Source organism: Nannospalax galili, unplaced genomic scaffold, assembly GCF_000622305.1.
Source record: "Nannospalax galili isolate Female #2095 unplaced genomic scaffold, S.galili_v1.0 scaffold10, whole genome shotgun sequence".
NCBI classification, from domain to species: Eukaryota; Metazoa; Chordata; class Mammalia; order Rodentia; family Spalacidae; genus Nannospalax; species Nannospalax galili.
Genome location: NW_008331140.1, coordinates 6,700,232 through 6,720,763, shown reverse-complemented (window position 1 = coordinate 6,720,763; position 20,532 = coordinate 6,700,232). Strand labels below are relative to the sequence as shown.

General features: G+C 33.0%; 2 protein-coding genes across 4 annotated transcripts in view; one reads left to right on the top strand and one right to left on the bottom strand.

Annotated features, from left to right (window-relative positions):
• The window catches only part of Znf711 (zinc finger protein 711), a 28,049-nt gene extending 21,177 nt beyond the window's left edge, over positions 1–6,872 (top strand). For 2 of the 3 annotated variants that reach the window (XM_008822526.2, XM_008822516.2), the window contains 4 exons: positions 714–851; positions 1,691–1,738; positions 3,348–3,491; positions 4,199–6,872. In XM_008822526.2, the coding sequence (XP_008820748.1) occupies positions 714–851; positions 1,691–1,738; positions 3,348–3,491; positions 4,199–5,376 (1,508 nt within the window). In that variant the 3' untranslated portion in view covers positions 5,377–6,872. The remainder of the gene's footprint in view (positions 1–713; positions 852–1,690; positions 1,739–3,347; positions 3,492–4,198) is intronic. The other variant, XM_008822535.1, reaches the window with a different exon arrangement.
• Positions 6,873–6,947: 75 nt separating this feature from the next.
• Pof1b (POF1B actin binding protein) overlaps positions 6,948–20,532 on the bottom strand; it is a 79,934-nt gene continuing 66,349 nt past the window's right edge. Inside the window, exons 16-18 of the mRNA XM_008822888.1 lie at positions 14,181–14,295; positions 8,024–8,092; positions 6,948–6,998 (exon numbers count right to left, since the gene is read on the bottom strand). Of these exons, the coding sequence (XP_008821110.1) occupies positions 6,948–6,998; positions 8,024–8,092; positions 14,181–14,295 (235 nt within the window). The remainder of the gene's footprint in view (positions 6,999–8,023; positions 8,093–14,180; positions 14,296–20,532) is intronic.

The window sequence follows — 20,532 nt, the reverse complement described above, 5'->3', positions numbered from 1 at the left end:
TTTAAATGAGTCTCAGTATTTTTTCCCAATAGAGTCCTTACAACTCTTGCTTCTTGAAGAGGGTCCATAAATTCTAGAGCAACAGTATTATATATTTGCAGTTGTTTATATTGATGCATGTGTGTAAATGCATATGTAATTGTAATTATTTTTTAAAGTTTATTCAGTGACTAGTATTTTGATTTTTTTATTACAGATACAATATTATGCAATTAGTGTGGGAGACCATAAATGACTTTCTAGTGTTATATCTATGGAAACAGAGAAATTTGTGGAGTAGAATCCCTTTTATAAATGTCTAATGTCTTATGGGTTGTAAAATCCATTTCAAACTAATATGTTTTAAAATTAAGCCATTTTCAGAGCCGGGCATGGCAGTATATGGGTGCAGTCCCAGCACTCCAGAGACCTAGACAGCAGGATCAGTAGTTCAAGACCAGCCTGGACTGAATAGCAATACATTGTCTCAGAAACAAAATCAAGAAGCCATTTTTGTAGCACTTGGATCTAATATAGGAGGATAATAATTCAGGGAACCAATTACCTCCCTAGAAGTACTAGCCTCCAAAAATACCCAATATTAACTTAAATTTATACATTTTGAATTTAACCCAAATGAAATCTTTGAAACTTAAAGAATTAAATTGTTTGGAATTTTTACCCGTTTATTAAGTACTTGGGGTTGTAAACAAGTAATTATTTCTAAAATTTAGGTTGCGCTGAAATAGCAGATGAAGTGTACATGGAAGTCATTGTAGGGGAAGAGGAAAGAACTTCTCTCCCTGAGATTCAGCTTGAGGACTCTGATGTTAATAAAACAATTGTCCCTGTTGTCTGTGCTGCATCATATGGTAGGACACTGGCATTTTTACCTAAGTACATAAAATACGCATTTAATCAGCCTTTGAGCAATTAAATATTCTGTGCTAATGCCACCATGTGTTGGCTAATACATTAAAATGTTATGCTGTGGATTGATTCATCTCCAGTTACTTTATTTTCTAGTACATAACTAGCAGTATTAAAAGTAAATCTTGCTTTATGCATTTTTGTTAAGATACATTCTAAGTCCTACCTGTATAAGTGAGCACTATGAAATATTTTGTTTTCCCAAAATTGGAGCATCCTTTAAAAATAAATCCTTCCCATTTTGGAAAATTTATTTCAGTTGGTAACATATAGGTAATAAAATTTGGGGTTCTGAAAACAAATTTAGGTATGTTTCTTTTTCAAATGTATGTTACTTTATTGAGTTTTTTCCCCATTCTATCTTTTTTAAAAATCTCATTCCTATGTAATATACAAAGTGGTCCAGGTATACTCTTCACTTTAAAAACTTTTGGTGTGCAGTGCATTAATTTTTCCAAACTGGGTTCTCTCAAAGTTTCATTCATTCAACAATCATGCATGTGTTGAACATCTTCAATGCTAAGAGTACTGTGCAGAAATAGCTTTTCAGTTGCCACTTAAAATGTAAAACTGTTCTAGATATTAACAATACCAAAGAGGCAGACAGTAGCTTTTATTTTCATTGTATGAGATTATTTAACCTATGGGAATGGAAGTACTCAATAAAAAATGTATTTCATTGAGAGACTGATGACAAAAGTAAAATTTTGCTAATTAAAATATGATCTGCTACAAATGACTGTAATTGGTCTATTAGTCTCTAATTAGATCTGTTTTATAGGAGATGAAAGAAGAGTTTCCCGAAGGTATGAAGATTGTCAAGCAACAGGTGAGAAAGCATTATATATGATACAAATTAAATATTTGGCTTTATGTATTGCTTGATAAGTTAGCTTGTGTCTGAGATTCATGTGTTGGACTTCGTTGATCATAGGAGTTAGGAGTTTGCCTTCTTTGAACAATTAACGTCTATATCAATAGTGTGTATTAACTTGTAAATGCAGTTCATTTTAGATTTCCACAGATAGAAGTATTAGACCCATAAAAGGGTCTATGGCCCATAAAAGGTTGCTATGGAAAAAAATTATAAAATACAAATGACTTGGACAGAAAAACTAACAATTGTTTATGATATCAATCATTTGTTAATGTCATTCTTCAGCTGGATCTGTCTTCTTAATTTTTTAAAAAAATATTTTATTTATTTTTTATGGGTATATTGCATGCATGCATGTAAGTGCACCCGTGTCATACAATGCCTGTAGAGGACAGAAGAAGTGGAGTTACAGACGGTTGTTAGCTGCCATGTGGTTGCCGGGATTCAAACCCAGGTCTTCTGTAAGAACAGCCAGTGCTCTTAACTGCTGAGCCATCTCTCCAGCTCAGTGTCTTCTTAATTTGACAGCCATTTGATATATATTTCACAAGTCCATGTCAGATTACTTTTTTTTTTATCTTGAATACACTTTATTTTGTGTTATTCCATAATGGATCTGTTTGTTTGTTTGTTTGTTTTTCCTTAATGAAGGATACTTTTTCTCACAACAAATGTGATGTGTTTCTTCCCTTAGAAAATATTGGTCTCTTTAAATTTCAATGTAGGTTTCACAGAAATCAATAAAAGGCAAATGTTACAATATATATATGCCAACCTGACAGTTTTGTCCATTTACATGTTAAACATAATTGTTTAATATCATAGTGTGCATGAACTGGAGTTTTAAAAAATATTTGTTATTTTTATTTTATATGTATGAGTGTATTGTCTGCATTCATGTAAGTGCACCCATGTCATACAATGCCCACAGAGGTTAGAAGAGGGCATCAGATCCCGTGCAACTGTAGTTATGGATAGTTGTTAGCCACCATGTGGGACCCAGGTCTTCCACAAGAGCAGATAGTACTCTTAACTGCTGAGCAATATTTAATCCCTAAAATCTAAACAATAAGTTTTATATTGTATACAGTATTCTAAAGAATACATACCATCTGCTTATTATATTTGTTTTACATATAACTACCATGACTATATTGGTTTGCTAAATCCCTTTAATTTCATCAGCTTGCATTGGTGAGAAATTGGTCTGATGCCAAATTTTTGTATAGGTTCATAAAGTCTTTTGTTATCCTACAGTTTATTCTTTTAGGATGATCAAGTTGAAATAACTGATATAGCAGGGTATCCAAATTATATTGCATGAAAATTGCAAAAATTCATTTAACAAAATATAAAGGATATATATTAATTTCAGGCAATTTCCTATTCAGTGTATTTGCACGTACACAAGAGAGTGAATATGAATTAAATGAATGAGAATAAGAAAATAGGTATACTTTATAAAATTTAATACCACAACTTGGTACCACATCATCTGTAGTAATTAATCAAATAAAACCCCAAAGGTATTTGCAGTTGAACAGGATACAAATTTTTTCAGGAAACAATTTGGACTCAGCATTAGAAAACAGAAGCAGTACAGCAGCACAGTTCCTTCAGATTTGTGAGAGCATTAACACAAATAAAGTACTTAAGCAAAAAATCAAGAAGAGGAGAAGAGGAGAAACAAGGCAGTGGCAAACAGGTAAGATTTTTTTGAGACATGCAATTTTTTGTAATTCAAGGAGAAAAATCAGCCATTTAGAAGCTCATTGCACTCCCCATGAAATTGTTTCCATTTTATATTGATAATTATATATATTAAGATTTTTTCCATATGTATTCGTGTGTCTGTGTGTATGCCATGTGTGTGGGGGTGGGGGCGCTTGTGGTGGATAGAAGAGGGCATTGGATCCCATGGAGCTGGAGTCACAGGAGTTTGTGAGCTTCCCAATGTGGGTACTGGGAACAACACTCTGGTCCTCAGCAAGATCAGCAGGTGCTCTTAACTCCTGAGCCAGTTCTCCAGCCCCACTATTTTTAATTGTATCTGTCTGGTACTTAATAAAACTGTTCTTATTTTCTCCTTATTCAAAAGATATTTTTAAGGAGAACTTTCAAATGAGTTTAATTTATAAAGGCACACGATTCTTTTTAGTTCATGTGACAGCAAATTCTGTAGTAGGAATCACTCATTACTCATTACTCGCAAAAGGAGTTTACTACAGACTTTGTAATGTGAGGGCTTTTTATATTTTTTGAGGATTTCATACATTAGTTATCTTACAAAATTTTATTCAATGAGTATTGTTTTCACTTAGTGAGTTTCAGAAAGTTTTTGGCAACTTTGTTATAAAGTCTTCTTAAATAGTCTGATCAAATGTCACAATTTCCTTTATTTTTTCAATCTAGCTGTTATAATAGGTCCTGATGGACAGCCTCTGACAGTATACCCTTGCCATATTTGCACAAAAAAGTTTAAATCCAGAGGATTCTTAAAAAGACACATGAAGAATCATCCTGATCATCTGATGAGGAAAAAATACCAGTGTACAGATTGTGACTTTACGACTAACAAGAAAGTGAGTTTCCATAACCACTTAGAAAGCCATAAGCTTATAAACAAAGTTGACAAAACCCATGAATTTACGGAATACACTAGAAGATATAGAGAGGCTAGTCCACTGAGTTCAAATAAACTTATCTTAAGGGACAAGGAGCCTAAGATGCACAAGTGCAAATACTGTGATTATGAAACTGCAGAACAAGGACTGTTGAACAGACATTTGCTGGCTGTTCACAGCAAGAATTTTCCTCATGTTTGTGTTGAGTGTGGAAAGGGTTTTCGACATCCTTCTGAACTCAAGAAACACATGAGAACCCACACTGGTGAGAAGCCATATCAGTGTCAGTATTGTGTCTTCAGGTGTGCAGATCAATCAAATCTGAAAACTCACATTAAGTCTAAGCATGGTAGCAACTTGCCATATAAATGTGAGCATTGTCCACAAGCATTTAGTGATGAGAGAGAGCTTCAGCGCCATCTGGATTTGTTTCAAGGACATAAAACACACCAGTGTCCTCATTGTGACCATAAGAGCACCAATTCAAGTGACCTTAAGCGCCACATCATATCTGTCCATACCAAGGATTTTCCTCACAAATGTGAAGTCTGTGATAAAGGTTTCCATCGTCCTTCAGAGCTCAAAAAGCATAGTGATATTCATAAGGGTAGGAAGATTCATCAGTGTAGGCACTGTGACTTTAAAACATCAGATCCATTTATTCTTAGCGGTCATATCCTTTCAGTTCATACTAAGGATCAGTCATTGAAATGTAAAAGGTGCAAGAGAGGGTTCAGACAACAGAATGAGCTCAAAAAGCACATGAAGACACATACTGGACGGAAGATTTACCAATGTGAATATTGTGAATACAGCACTACAGATGCATCTGGCTTTAAACGACATGTAATTTCAATACATACGAAAGACTATCCACACAGGTGTGAATTCTGCAAGAAGGGATTCCGAAGACCATCAGAAAAAAATCAGCATATAATGAGGCACCACAAGGAGGCGCTTATGTAGTAAGATCAATATAAAGAAGTTGTTTATACAATAAGATATGCTATTTGGAAGAAATTCTGTCTTTTCTGATTTCAAAGCTTGTTATTAAACCATAACTTTACATTCTTTGTATTAAAGATCTTAAAATATTTGAATTAAGAGGGGAATCTCATAGCCCTTTAAAAATCACTTAAAGAATTTAAGAAGCACCATAGTATGGTTGCAGAAAAGCTTGTGTGTATTTAACAGTATTCTACACATAACTAAACTACAGAGGGGGAAAGTAAAGACACATTATTTGGTTGATCACACTAGAGATGTTTCTGAAAAGAGAATACATAACTGATTTGAGAAGTGCTTTGCTATAGCAAGCAAACCTCACTTTTATGCAATTTTAGAAGTGGGGCAGGGAAATAAAATGCAGTCACCCATCAGTCACTAAATCATTGAGCCTTTTATATTGTACTTGGACATTGGATTCCAGAAATGGCAAATGTTTTGTGTATTCATGAAAAGGAATCTCACTGAAAAACTAGTTACACTAATACAGCACTATTGAAAAAGAATTTCAGAGGTTTTGCTATTTTAATCACAGGATAGGATGTTTAAAGCATTCTGAGCTGAAATCTGAGGTGAAATCTAAGAAACAAAGTTCCATTTTTGATGTTCAAGTAGATTCATTATGACATATAAAAGTATATTTGAGCCAAATATGGCTTTCTAAAATGGATGCAACTATAATGTTGCAAACAAAAAATCAGCACTATGTTTCTTAATGATCTAAATGTTAGATTGAGAGAACACAGTTTTCTTAAATATTATAATGTCTAGAATTTTTAGGGCAGTCTTAGTAAGTACGACTATTCTAGTCTTACTTTCTCTAATGTTTAAAGGTGCAATTTTATGCCATTATTGAAAATTTTGATTTTTAAAAATCTATATACCATATTCTTGACACGAATTTTCAATGAGGCAGTATTTATGCAGTATTTAACAGAACAATGTGCTGCCAATACAGTTTGGAGGTGGATATTCAGTTTACAGTGTATAAATTTAAAATATGCATCCCTTTAACAACGCTTTTGTGTTAGCATGCTGCAAATCAAAATGGCGCTTAATATTAAAAGCTGGTTTAGGGAAATTTAATGAAAATCCTGTTCATAAATGTAATGCATATGATGTGTACTTTTAAGTTTTAGTTAGCTTAATTTAGTTTCTATTCAGCTGTTCAACATAACTAAAATGTAATTTTCCTTCATGCTATAATGTGGCTTTGTGTTTTAAGTAATCTTCACCTTTCTGTTTTTGCACCAGATAAGAGTTGGTTACTTGAAAATAAATTTTTTATCTTTCTTAACATCAGAATATTAAATTTGGAAAATCTACTAAAATTGTGTGTTATGTGGCTGTAAATGATGTACACGCTGTAAAATAAGATTGTCACTGTTATGTGGACTTATTATTTCTAAATGTTACTCATTGAAATGAGAATACAATAAAAAGCATTTATTGCACTTCAAGGTTTTATAAGTTTACTTAAAATTGTGTTGTAATGTGCATTCCTCATTAAAAGACTTTTCACTTAAAATTTCTTAAAGGAAGTTTGGTCCTTTTTTACCATCTTGCTGAACATTGTGCTTTAACTATGATGCAAGTTAGGAATTTAAACAGTTACAAAGATTATGGCTTGTTCATTTCTAAGAATATGTGTTACCCAAAACCATGATAAAATGTTGCAAATAAAAGCACTCAGTTTAAGACCCATATTGACTATTATAAAAAAAACCCAAAAATTCTTAACTTGTTTACCCAGTAAAGTTCAGATAAATGAATACATCTAGTTGTTTTACCAATATACATAACAAAAGGTAAAGTATTGAGTCAATCATATGGGAAAGCGATCTGAATGTAAGCATAAAAATAATTTGCTATGCTCCAACTATCATTTAACAAGATTCATATTGACATATATGGTAGCACCATTAGTTAAACCTGCCGAGTGATTATTCTTTAAAATTCATTAGCAGAAAAGAAATTGACCATGTATTATACTAGTGCGCCTCAAATTTAATGATTAAGTTGGATTTGTACAACTCTCATTTTAAAATGGCCTGTGACATGACACAAAGTATCAGGAATTTTTATCCACATAGGGCTCTTAAAGTTGACTCATGACTCATTCAGGACAAACACCAAGTTCAGCCTTGAACTGTCCTTAATGGTTGTGTATATATACAAATTCAGGAATAAAATTAGACTCTGTAGCCATCACTAATCTTCAGCAGTCATCATTTCTTACCACAAAGCTTGTTTCATTTATATTCTTCATTAAATAATGAATTATTTCATGCCTCCACACCTCATTTGTTTAGTTTGAAGTAAATCTCAAATATCTTTTAAAAATTTTGGTAGCTGCAGAAAATAGTTCATCTATGAAGGGAGTGGGACAAAAGAATTTTAGGTGGCCAAGCCTGGGACTATCCACTAAGGTTTTGGAATTTTTGCATTAAGTCTTCTTATGGAAGAACAAGAGTGTTCAGGACTGGATCATATTCCTAGAATATCATTAGGGCTACAGACAGTTATTTCTCAACCTTATGTAGATCCATTCTACCCTTCTAAAAGCAGGAGCTTGTACATTTAGAACTGGTTTAGAGAGACTGCTTACCACATCAGATCCTAGATAGTTATTGTTATGACCAGTACGTCTTTGTATTTGAACATCTTCAAAGTTATACTACAAAGAGAATTTTATTTCATTTTAAAATCTTAACCAATTGTTGATATTGATACTACCCTAGATATCCCTTAATGTAAGTCTTAGTAAACTCCCATCTGTTTTACAAATCCTGTCACTATAAACAGTTACTTCCCATAGCATGATTGGCCCATCACACACCTTTGCACCTTTAGGGAACCATAAAAAATGTAGATATTCTCTCATTTTAAGAAATTGATCTTGGGAGCTGGAGACATGGCTCAGCGGTTAGGAACAATGGCTGTTCTTGCAGAAAACCGAGGTTCAAATCTCAGCACCCACATGGCTGCTAACAACTCTCCGCAACTCCAGTTCTAGGGGATCTGACAGCCTCTTCTGTCCTCCGCAGACACTGCACGACACGGGTGCACCTACCTACATGCAAGCAATATACTCATACACAATAATGAATAAAATACTTTCTAAAAATTGATCTTATTTGTTGGGTCCTGGTCCATACAAACTGGAAATATTCAGAACTGATTATGTCAGCGAAGTATAGAGTTAAAGTATTATATTCAAAGGTTGTCCCTTAAAGAATCTCTGTAAAATATACTTCAATAACAGAACATTATTTTAGTATGCTGGGATGGGAAACCAAAGTTAAAAACCACATTCTTAATAAGATCAATGAAAAAAATACCAAGACTATCATAAATTAATACTGGCTTTCACGAAATTATATTGTATCAAAAATTTTATTCCATTGTAGACTTTAAAAAATTATGTCTTGTTCTGAAGTAAATATTGTTAAATACGTCATTGAGGAAAGTTGTATTTATTCATTACTGAGGTTTAGTATTCCTGAGTAAGCACAAAATAGTACTTTTCAATTGAACAAAAGGTACCATAAAGCCAGACATGGTGGCACACTCTTTTAAACCCAGCACTCGGGATGCAAGGACAGGTTGATCTCTGTGACTTTGAGGCTAGCTGGGGCTACAAGGAGACCCTGTCTCAAAAATAACAAAAAAATAAGTACTGTAAAATCAGTCTTGTAATGGCATGGAGTGGAAAAGATTATCCATTTGAGGAAATCACTAAAATATTTACTTTCAAAATGATTTTTATTGATCAGAGAAACATCTTTATAAATTACAATAATGAGAAAGAAGTGCAAAGTTGGATTTTTGTTGATTTGATGTAAATTCAGTAGTTAGTTGATTTTAAAGATCTGTTCTTTTTGTATTTATCTTTGAAAAAGTAGTACGACTAAAGCACCAGTAGAGAAATGGGAAGAAAATGTTTGAGGGAATCATGTTTGATCTAACTTGAAGCAGAAACCTACATCTTGCATCAACTGGAAGTCAAATTTTTGTTAAAAGCCCCATAATTAGTACATTATGTCAGGAAGTTTTTTGGGTTTTATGTGTTTGCTTTAGAGTATTGCTTCTTAGCTCTTATATAAGTATGCACTAAGCTAAAATTCTTCCTGTGTATTTTCAATCTGAACTTCCACAAAGACCATATAGATGCTTAACATATTTTATTTAGACATATAAAAAAATTTCTTTGCATGCCAATCTCCACTCTCCATTTTATTTGAGACAAATCCAAATTGAAAACATCCTGAAATAGAAACCGGCATCCCTCACGTGACATCGCTGCTCTATTCATCAAGAAACTGCATGAAATTTGTGAGAGGAAAAGACAACACTGTTTCTATTTCTATTGATCTTACAAATTGGAAGCAAAATAAAGTTTCAAATACAGAGAACATTGCTCCCTACCGTTAAATTTTGCATCCTCATTTTATTTTTTAAAATATTTTATCATTTTTATTTTTATGAGTATGAGTGTATTGCCTGCATGTATGTAAGCACACCCATGCCGTGCAATGCCCACAGAAGTCAGAAGAGTGCTTCAGCACCCTATGGGTACTGGGATTCAATCCTGGGTCCTCTGCAAGATCAGTCAATGCTCTTAACTGCCGATCCATCTCTCCAATCCCGTTTGTATCAGCATTTTTAAAATTTAAGTTTAATGAGAAACTTTTATATGCCTCCAATTCACTATTCAAGAATCAAATGCACTGTCTTAATTGCCCTCTGATTTTGGATACTTTTATTTAAACTTCCCTTTAATATTTGCATCAGATGGGTAACAATACACTTTTGCTACAGCTACATATAGGAGTAGTTAGGAGAAGAAAAGCTGCTCTCTTGTTCTTATAACAGAGGGAACTTGTAAGAATATGAAGCACATTAATATTTTACATATCAAAGTAGATTTTATTCATGTTTGCAACTTTTTGTTTAGCCCAAGTGTTATGAGACTATAAATAAGTCTTTAATTTCATATCAGGACCTATTTGAATATTTGTCATTTATAATTTCACTTAGGATAGTGTCTCATCCATGTGCAACAGTTTCTTAGTATAGTGAATAATTATTAGAATATGCTTATAAAACATTGAAGAATTTCATAAAGATTTTTGTAGGTATTTTAGTACAAAACTCTATTGGTATGTACCATGAATATATTTATTGCATTAATCTTTAACAGTTTTTAGTACCTCTTAACTAGTCAGATGAAATTGCATTATTGTATTATGATTAACAAATACCTGTGCTCACTTTGGAAATTCATTAAACTTCAACGACCTAACCAATTTCTAAATAGATGAAAGACTCTGCTATAACACATTCTCCTACATAAGGTACAGCTATCCAAGTATATGTTATTGCTATTTGTACTATCTAAGCCTTTATGTCTATGCAATATTTCATTGTTATGTTTGTATACCACTATGAAAAAGTCTACATTCTCATTGACCCACTACTGCAATACAGTATCATATTTTTAAGGAAGTGAATGGGCTCACTTGCAGAGGATATGCTTTGAATGAACAGATTTGTGTATGTACTGATATGTAATTAGAGCCAAGTTGCATAATGTACAGTTTAATGAATGTAGTTATTTAAGAAGATATCCCATGTCCTTGATTAATGAAATTAACTACCACCATTCATTTAGCTGTTTCCAAAGGCATTTACTTAGCACTACCAAACTATCTCTTACAGTCACAAGCTTAATGTGAAAGAAGTGAATTTAGGCTGTATAATTCATGTTAAAGTTAAACTACTTTTAAGCTGCCCTTTGCCTCAGCTGTGCAAGAAAACAGCATGAAATCTTATAGATAAATTGCACATTTAACATGACAGAACGTCTTTTAATAGAATAACTTGTAAAGATTCTATCCCTGTAAATTAATTCAGTATATAGGAAACACTCTATATGAAAAAGAGTGGGTTAAGTTCTACACTGTCTGCAACCACAGTTTAAAGAAAGTTTGCTTGTTTTTTCCCTTTGCGTGTTGTTTTATCAAATACATCAGTGTTATAAAAAGTATTAAGGTCTCCTGAATGGCTTGAGAAACTCATGTGCAGAATTAAATCACTCATTAGACTCATGTGGTAGTACCATGGTTCACAATTTTGATTGACCTTTGGCAACAGAAAAATGACAAAATGTTGATGCAGACTCGGAAAATCTCCTTTGAGGTGAAGTACTGTAAAATGGATCTATTCATGGCTAGAAAAGAAAAAAAAAGTATCTTAAAACCGGTTCACAATTAACTTAAGACACTATTATTCCAAGACATAGTTATTAAGATTATTCATTTGGCTATGTATAAGGACAAAGGAAATGTATTACACTTTTGTGATACTCTTTTATATAGAACTTAATAAAACGATGACCTTTCTGACTTTAGTCAAGGCATGTATTTCAAATGATTATATGCAGGAAGGAAGATTGAGCAGATTTACTCCTTAGTGTCAAATGTAGAGGCTAATTACATGCTCAAATATGTCTGTTAATAAATACTTATCATCTGTGAACTTAAACATATTTGGAACCACTACCTGTATCTGTAGCCCTTCAGAACTTAACTATGTATTTCAATGGAGAGAGAAGAAGTGGTTATTATATTAGACCCTTCATTTCACAGGCTCTCATTCTGTTTTCATATCTGAGAGGAATGTGATTAGCAGAAACAGTTTCTGTGTCTTTAATTATTATTTGAAAATGTCATACAATGTCTTTTGATAATATTCTCCCCTCCTCCAACTCCACCACTCAGATCTATCTCCACCTCCCACTCACCTTCATATTTTTTTTCTAAACCCATTTAATCCAATTTCTGTTGTCCAAATACTCTTTGAGTGTGGAACTAGCAGCTCTGGAACGTGGTCTGCCTGCCAAGGGCCAAACCCTTAAAGGAAACTGAGTCTTCCTCTCCCAACACTAGCATATGTCAATAGCTCCGTAATTGTATCTTAATATTGAGCTTCAAATTTCCTAAGTGGCAGATTTTATCTCCTATGTAGACCTTTCACTACTCATCTAGTTCTTGAGTTATCAGGTACTCTTTATCATTTGATCATTAGTAGTAATTAATATTCAACTAATGACAAGAAAAACAATTTTGAAAGATTACACTATGCATGCATTTATTTGTTTGACATTTACTAAATATTGCTTGTTTCCACTGATGATTTATAAGATTGGTGCCTTGCTTATTGTGCTTATTATTCTATAGAGTTTTAGATCTAAAATCTTCATGATTTTTTGTTAGTATTTCAGCTTCCTTGGCTATAAGATATTTTTAAAATATGAGTCATTTAACCGATGTTTATTTATATTAACTACATAAGTGTAATTTCTAAGATTTTTTTCAAAAGTTTCTGCTGAATATTTGATTGTCATTTGTATGTTTATTGCTTGCCATCGTATACTTACCAAAGTATAATAAACATGTAAAAAATACATATTTCATAAGCATTCAGTTTTTAAGCTGAACATATATGCAAAACCATCCATCTCAGGAAACAAAACATGATTAGTAATCCAAATGCCTTTCTTATGCTCCCTTGCTATCAGTCTCCAACCTTTCCAGGGTAACCAATCTTGACTTTACAAACTGTAGACTCCTTTAGCCCATTTTTAGTATATAAGCCATATGGAAGTTGGAGGATTTTAACATAACATTGAAATGGTACTTTCCACAATGTTTTGAATAAGGTCATGGGTGTTTCAAGAGCTGAGATTCTAAAACTATTCTGTCTATTGTAGCTGATTCATATTACACATTCCTGTGCTCATGATCGATGAATTATTATCAGAATGTCCTGTAAGAGTTTAGAAGTCAAGGGTGGTTATGAAAGTGAGACTCACCCCTCATATATTCCTTCCTTTGTCTGTCTGTCTCTCTACCATCTGCTTGTTTTGCCACCATGTTATGGTGCAGCAAAAGGCCCTTGCCAAATGGCAGTACTCTACTACTGGATCTTTTGGCCTACAAAACCATAAGCCAAATAAATTTCTTTATTAAAAAAAAGTGTAGAAAGAAACTCAATAGTGCTTTGTTTTGTTAGCAAGGTTTCTCAAGCCCAGCAGCATTAACATTAGGGACTGAATTATTCTTTCTGTGAAGGAATGTTCTGCATAATGTAGGATGTATGGCAGCACCTTTGTCTACACCCAATAGATGTCAATAAACCTAACCTAGTGAAAACCAAAAATGTCTCCAGGACATCAGTTAATGTTCTGCGGGGTGGAAGGTTGTTGCCGCTGGAAAGAATTAGTATATTAGGGAATATATGTTTCCTCTTTCATGATTACTAACATCAAACTAAACATTAAAAAGCCAATCATTAAAGTTTGCAGCTGACACTCACTTATAAGAGGTGAGTTTTAGTAATCATCCTATAGTAAAGAACTGAATTACTTAGAAAGATGCTGATAGCTATGATTTGTGGTCATGTTGAGTAAGGTGTAGAAAGTAGATTAATAGAGTATATGACATTTAAATGGTTATTCAGCCTCACTTAAAATATCTTACAATCTAGGAAAAATAAGCATAAATCATTTCCTTAAAAATTTAAAGAAATAGATGCTAAAAGATGTCCATATTCAAAATTGCAAGATAAATTCTATTGATATATGCCTCCACTGACTCCCTTTCAATTGCCTATGACATTTCTGATATTTTACCTAAGTTTTTGAAAGCTGAGACAATATAACCAAAATAGAGCTAGAAAAGCTAGAAAAGCTAGAAACTTACACAAGTCCATTTGTCTTCGGTTTTCTCAATCACAATAGTCTGTGTATCACTACCTGGTGGTATATATTCATAGTCATCATACAGAAGGCCAAGGATTGGATATTGTGTCCTGTACCTATGCATCAAAAAAGAGTTACAGACAGCATGAAATCATAACTTACACTTTTAGTTGCTTCTATTTCTATTCCCCTGATTAAATCAATTTATCTCTGAATGCCCTTTAATGGTTTCAAATAAAATGTCTTCTCAGTCATCAAAGACTAATTATCATCATTTTTAATTAAATAAAGGGGAAGGAACTTCTGCCTCTGACTGTGATAGATCACTGAAAGCAAAGGACAATGATCCACAGAAGAGATAAAAATAAAATAAGCACCAAAAGTGCCTAGCTCATTGCTTGAAATTTTTCTTAGTTACAGGAAAGGGAAAGGAAAATTATATAGATACTAAAAATCTTATCAAACTACAGTGACACAGTAATGTATGTTACATCCAGCCATATGTTGTGGATCAGACAGGAGAGCTACAAAGATGGAGAGGGTTACAGCTTTCCTTATAACGAGTATTTATCAATGTATGTATGTGAAGAAGCTTTCAAGGTCAGCAAAATACTAGTGGAACAAAACATGCTAGCAATCTCTAAAGCTTACATAAGGATAGTAACTTTTCACACCATTTGCCAGAGTGGAAAGGACATTTTATACAGTGAGCATCCTTTAGTAAATACAGACAACTACTGTTTTAGAAGTAGGATAAAATCAAACATAGAACACAATTGTTCTAACAGTTCAAGAAGCACAATTTGAATTCAATGAACTTTTCCCATCTGTTTTAACTTTATCTCAGAACAAAACCTGCAAATATTTTAATACCAAAAATACAGAGTTTGATAATATAAAATAATAATATATGACACTGAACCAAAAATCATAGTCATGTAATGAAATGGGTAGATATGACTAATAATGAAGAGAAAAATAAATTAGTAGGTAAACCAGTACAATCGTGTAGAAAAACGTGTATTAGAAATATCCAGCATAGACAATATGTACTCAGAAAGAGAAAAGCATGAACACAATGAGAAAAGAGAGTCTGTAAAAAAAAAAAACAAAAAACATTAGACTTCTAAAAATGAATAATACATTGAATGGGACTAACAGCAGATAAGCCACTAAAGAAGAAAAGACTAATTAATTTGAAGGCATCAATAGAAATCATACAAAATAAAATATGTGAAAAATACTGAAAAAGTGAACACAGCATGCTATTCACAGAAAATGTCAATTCCATAATTGAAGAAATAACAAAATTGATGAGACACTAAAGCATACAGACTGAAGAAGTTCAGTTAGCGTCAAGGAAAAGATACATGTGAAAAACCACAGAGGCACTTCATTATCAGGGTGTTAGAACCCAATGATAGAGCATCTGAAAAGGACCCAGATAAAAGAGAACACAAACAAAAGAAGGATGCCACAAGATTAACACAATATTTCTCGTAAGGCACAATAAAAAACTGTACAGGATGACATCTTTAATATACTTAAAAAATAAACCTGTCAGCTTGAGAAAAACAGATAAAAGCAGTAATCCACCCCTCCCCCGATTATTGAAAGTTCCAGTTACTGCATAAAAGATACTTTCCACAATATTAAATGGAAAATTCCAACAGTAAGTAATTTTTTAAATAGTAAACATTGCCCCATTATGAGTGGAATAATTAAATCTTGCCCTGTTCTACTCTTCTGGTTGTGAATTATTCCTGTATTTAATGTATTCATGTTTCACTCACTGGTAACTTAGCCTTCTCTATTATCAGATCAACTGTATCAGATCATATCGCACATAACTATTTTACGTGTCCTAAAACATAAGATTACTGGTGCTGAAAATTCAGATATATACTTCCTTTAAATGAACAGGTGAAAGCTACCCACTTAATGAGGAAGAAAAAAAATCCTACACTGATGTTGTTAAGATCTATGATAATAGCAAGTAGGAAAAAACATAGTTTACATAAACATTTATATTATTCCAGGTTTCAGAAATGCAGTGTGATTACTGGAGCATATATCGCTCACATAAATGGCTAATAGTCTACATTTGAATAATGAGGGCAAGATAAAGTTTTCCTTCAGCCTTTAAAAAGCCAAGAGAAGCGTCCACTAGAAGAGCAGCACAAAAATGTGAAAGTAAGGTAAACACTGGGACCAAGAAATAGAATTAATAGAATCAGAAAAGACAATTATGTGAGTAAATTTAAAATTACTTTTGCTATTCTTTATAAGTATTTAAAAGGCATTTGAATCTTGGAAATAAAAGGTTATTTCATGATATATGTAAGAGAAAGCACATATGGTTACAAAAGAAAAACAATACATAAAGAGGAAGTAGAAATATCTTCTGCTATATGTTGATGGGTATAATATTGTTTGAAGATAGATTGAAGTTAAGGAATGCTTTAATCTCTGCAGTAATCATAAAGAGAAACATATATATACATATATATATACATGTATATATGCAGCTAATGGTATAGATAAAATATCATGAACAATCTTAAGAATAAAAAAAGGAAGTGGAAAAGAGGATAAGGAAAATGTGGAATGGAAAACATCTAAGAAGATGCTAAATTTCAGCCCCAAATTGTAGATAATCATTCAAAATTGGTTCAAAAATACCGTTTAATGTCAGATTGTTAAACTGAATAAAGAATCGACTGGTTATGCTATTTAAAAAGCAAGCAAACAAAACAAATATCCTAAAAATTAAAAAAAAACTTGTAGAACAAATTGATAAGAATGTATATGTCATGCAAACTCTCCTGTAATTTAGATGAGTTTCTGTGAAAAGTTCATGTACTAAAACTTTGGTTGCCAGTCTGTGGCACTCTTGAGATGGGATCTAGTCTAGTGGAAGGACGTCAGGTCATTTGGAATGTACCCTAGAAGATGTTAGGACCCTGGTCTGTCCTTCTTTGCTTCTTGACTGCCATGAGACAAACAACTTCCTCTGCCATGTGGTCACTGCCGTGATGTTCTGTTTCAACATTAGCCTAAAACCACTGGGTGCCGAGGTGTGAATGCGGAGATTAGAGGACAACTGCAGTAGCTGTTTCTCTCTTCCCACCACTAAGGTCCTGGGGTTTGAACTCATATCTTCAAGCTTGGGAGCAAATGCCTTTACTTACTGAGCCATCTCCCCAGGCCCTCTGGATATTATTTTAAATGTTCTGTTTTCAATAAAAATTACGGCACATGCAAAAAATGAAGTATCACATGTACCCGGGGAAAAACTAAAATTATCCATTGAATAGCCCAGTTGTTGCACTTACAATCCTTTAAATTAGCTATTTGGACTATTTTCAAGGAACTAAATAAAAATATCCTTAAAAAATTAAAGGAAAGGATAAGAGTTAATGACTTATCTAATGAAAAAAATTTTGCAGTGCTGAGAATTGATGCCAGATCTTCATGGATGCTTTTTCTTTAACATATGTAACTCCAATCCAAGGCAAAAACAAATTTCAGAGGTTTTGAGCACTTGCTGGTTTTAACTAGGACCCAGATTCAGAAACCAGCATCCACCCACATGGTGCCTCACAATGATCTGAAGCTCCAGTTTCAAGTTCTGATGACCTCTTTTGCCTTCAAGGGCAGTGCATGCATGGTACACATTCATACACATAAGCAAAACACACATGTAAAATAAAAATAAGTTTTTAAAAATTATTTTGTAAAGAACTACAGAAATTCTGAAATCAAAGCAGTACAGGAGTTTAAAATTTATTTAAAGCTCTCAATAGAAAATTTTGATCAAGCAGAAATACTAATCAGCAAACTTGAATATGGTTTAGTTTTAATCACCTAATCTAAAGTACAAGAAAAAAATGGATAAAATAAACAGTATTAGATACTGTGGGATTTCATAAGCATAGTACTTGTGGGATTCCGCAAAAATAGTACAAGCTCTCATCTCATGAAAGCTCCACAATGGAAAGGAAATGATAAAGAATGTTTGAAGAAATGTTGAAAAACTTAACAAATTTGTTTTAAAAATTATCAATCTATGTATCCAAGAAGCTTCAAAAAATGCCAAATGGGTAAAATGAACCAAAAAGATCCATACTTTGGCACATAATAAACTTACACAGGCAAAGAAAAGGAAAAAATGTAGCAAACAAAAAAAAATTTTATGGGAGAGTAGCTCTAAATAAAATTAAAATTGATTTCTTATCAGAAATCATAAATGTCAAAAAGCAATCAATGAAACATTGAAAGTATTCCAAGAAAAATATTTGTCAACAAAGAATTCTTTATCTCATAAATCTATTCCTTAAAATGAAGAAAAAGTAATGTGTTCCTATACAAATAAAAATTCAAAGAATTTGTTACTAGCAAACTTATACTATAAGAAATTCAAGGGCAAGGGAAATGACTCATCAGGTCAAACAAAGCATTTGTCTCCAAGCCTGATGACATGAGTTCAGTCTCCAGGACCCATATCATGGGAGGAAAGAACCTAGTCCCATAAGTTGTTCTCTGACCTCCACATGTGTACCATGGTGCATAGAGTAAAAGTAATTTTTAAAATTACAAAAAAAGAAATTCAGAAATAAATTTAACGATTCTGAATAATTTGTCAAATGCTTATGAAGAAATAAATTTCACCAGTAAAAGTAAGTAGGTAAATAGGTAAATGTAAATCCACAAGTTGATTTTTGCCTAATACTCCTTTTTATTTCCCACCCAATCTTAAAAACAAATGCATTTACATCCTTCTGTTAAGATTGAAATGTATTATATGAAATGCACAAAAATTGAATTAAAATATACATTAACAGTCATAAATTCAAATTTAGCATGGATAATTTTTGTTTCACCTTTAAATTTAATAGGTAGCTTTGCTAGATATAATAATCTGGGTTGACAGTTGTCATCTTTCAGGACTTGGAACATATCTCTGTAGGCCCTTTTTGTTTTAAAGATTTCTGTCAAATAATCGAGTACTATTTTAATTGGTCTGCCTTTAAAAGTGAGTTGACCTTTTGTGACCTTGTGGAGAATTTCTGGCCCTATCTATTTGGATTTCTGTACCCCTCTTTTACCTGGATAGGCAGCTTTTTCTCTAGGTTTGGGAAATTTTCTTTTATGATTTCACTGAATAAAATTTCTATGCATCCCATTCACAATAACTTCAAAAATTGCCAAATATTATTAATAACTCTAACCAAGGAAGTGAAAGACTTGTATAATAAAAACCTCAAAACATTGAAGAAAGAAATTGAAGAAGAATCCAGAAGATGGAAAGATCTCCCATGGCTCATAGATCAGAAAGATCAATATTTTGAAAATGGTCATCTTACCAAAACAAATCTACATATTCAACAAACTCCCCATTAAGATTCTGACACAGTTCTTTACAGAATTTGAGAAAATAATCTCAAATTTCATATGAAAACCCAAAAAACCTGGATAGCCAGAAGAGTTCTGTACAATAAAAGAACTGTAAGCATCACAATTTCTGCTTTTAAATTACACTGCAGTGCTCTAGTAATGAAAACAGCATGATGCTGGCATAAAAGACACATTGACGAATGTAATGGAATTGTAGATCCATTATTTAAATCCACAGATTTGCAGCCTTCTGATTTTTGACAAAGGGGCCAAATTTATACATTTGAAAATGACAGCATCAACAACTTCAACATATGATAAGACACCCTGAATCTTATAGAGGAGGAAGTAGGGAATACACTGGAATTTATAGGTACAGGAAAGGGGTTTTTGAACATGACCTGAATAGTTCAGGCATTAAGACCGACAAGTGACAAATGGGGACTCATGAAACAAAGTTTCTGTTCAGCAAAGGACATTATAATTAGAGTGAAAATGCAGTCTACAGAATGGAAAAATATTTTCCAGCTATCTACTTGACAAAGGGTTGGTATCTGGACTAAGATTATACAAAGAAATCGCCAAAATAACAACAAACCTGAAATGACTCAATAAAAATTGAAACAAAGAATGAAGTAGAAAAGAGTTTTCAAAAGGTGAAATGCAAATGGCTGAGAAATATTTTTTAAAGGTTGAGTATCTCTAGCCTTCATGGAAATGCAAATTAAAACTACTTTTAGAACTCACTGTACCCCAGTCAAAATGGATAAGACCCAAATAAAAATGTTGAACAGACATACCTTGAGATCTATACTAATTGGGTCAGAGGGACACAAAGGACACTTTTTGCTCCTTGCCCTCCTAGGTCGATTAGTTCCAGGGGACTATGAGCATCTCTCAAAATGTCCTGTAATTGTGGTGGGTCACCTGTCCTCTTGATCAAGGAGGCCAAGGAG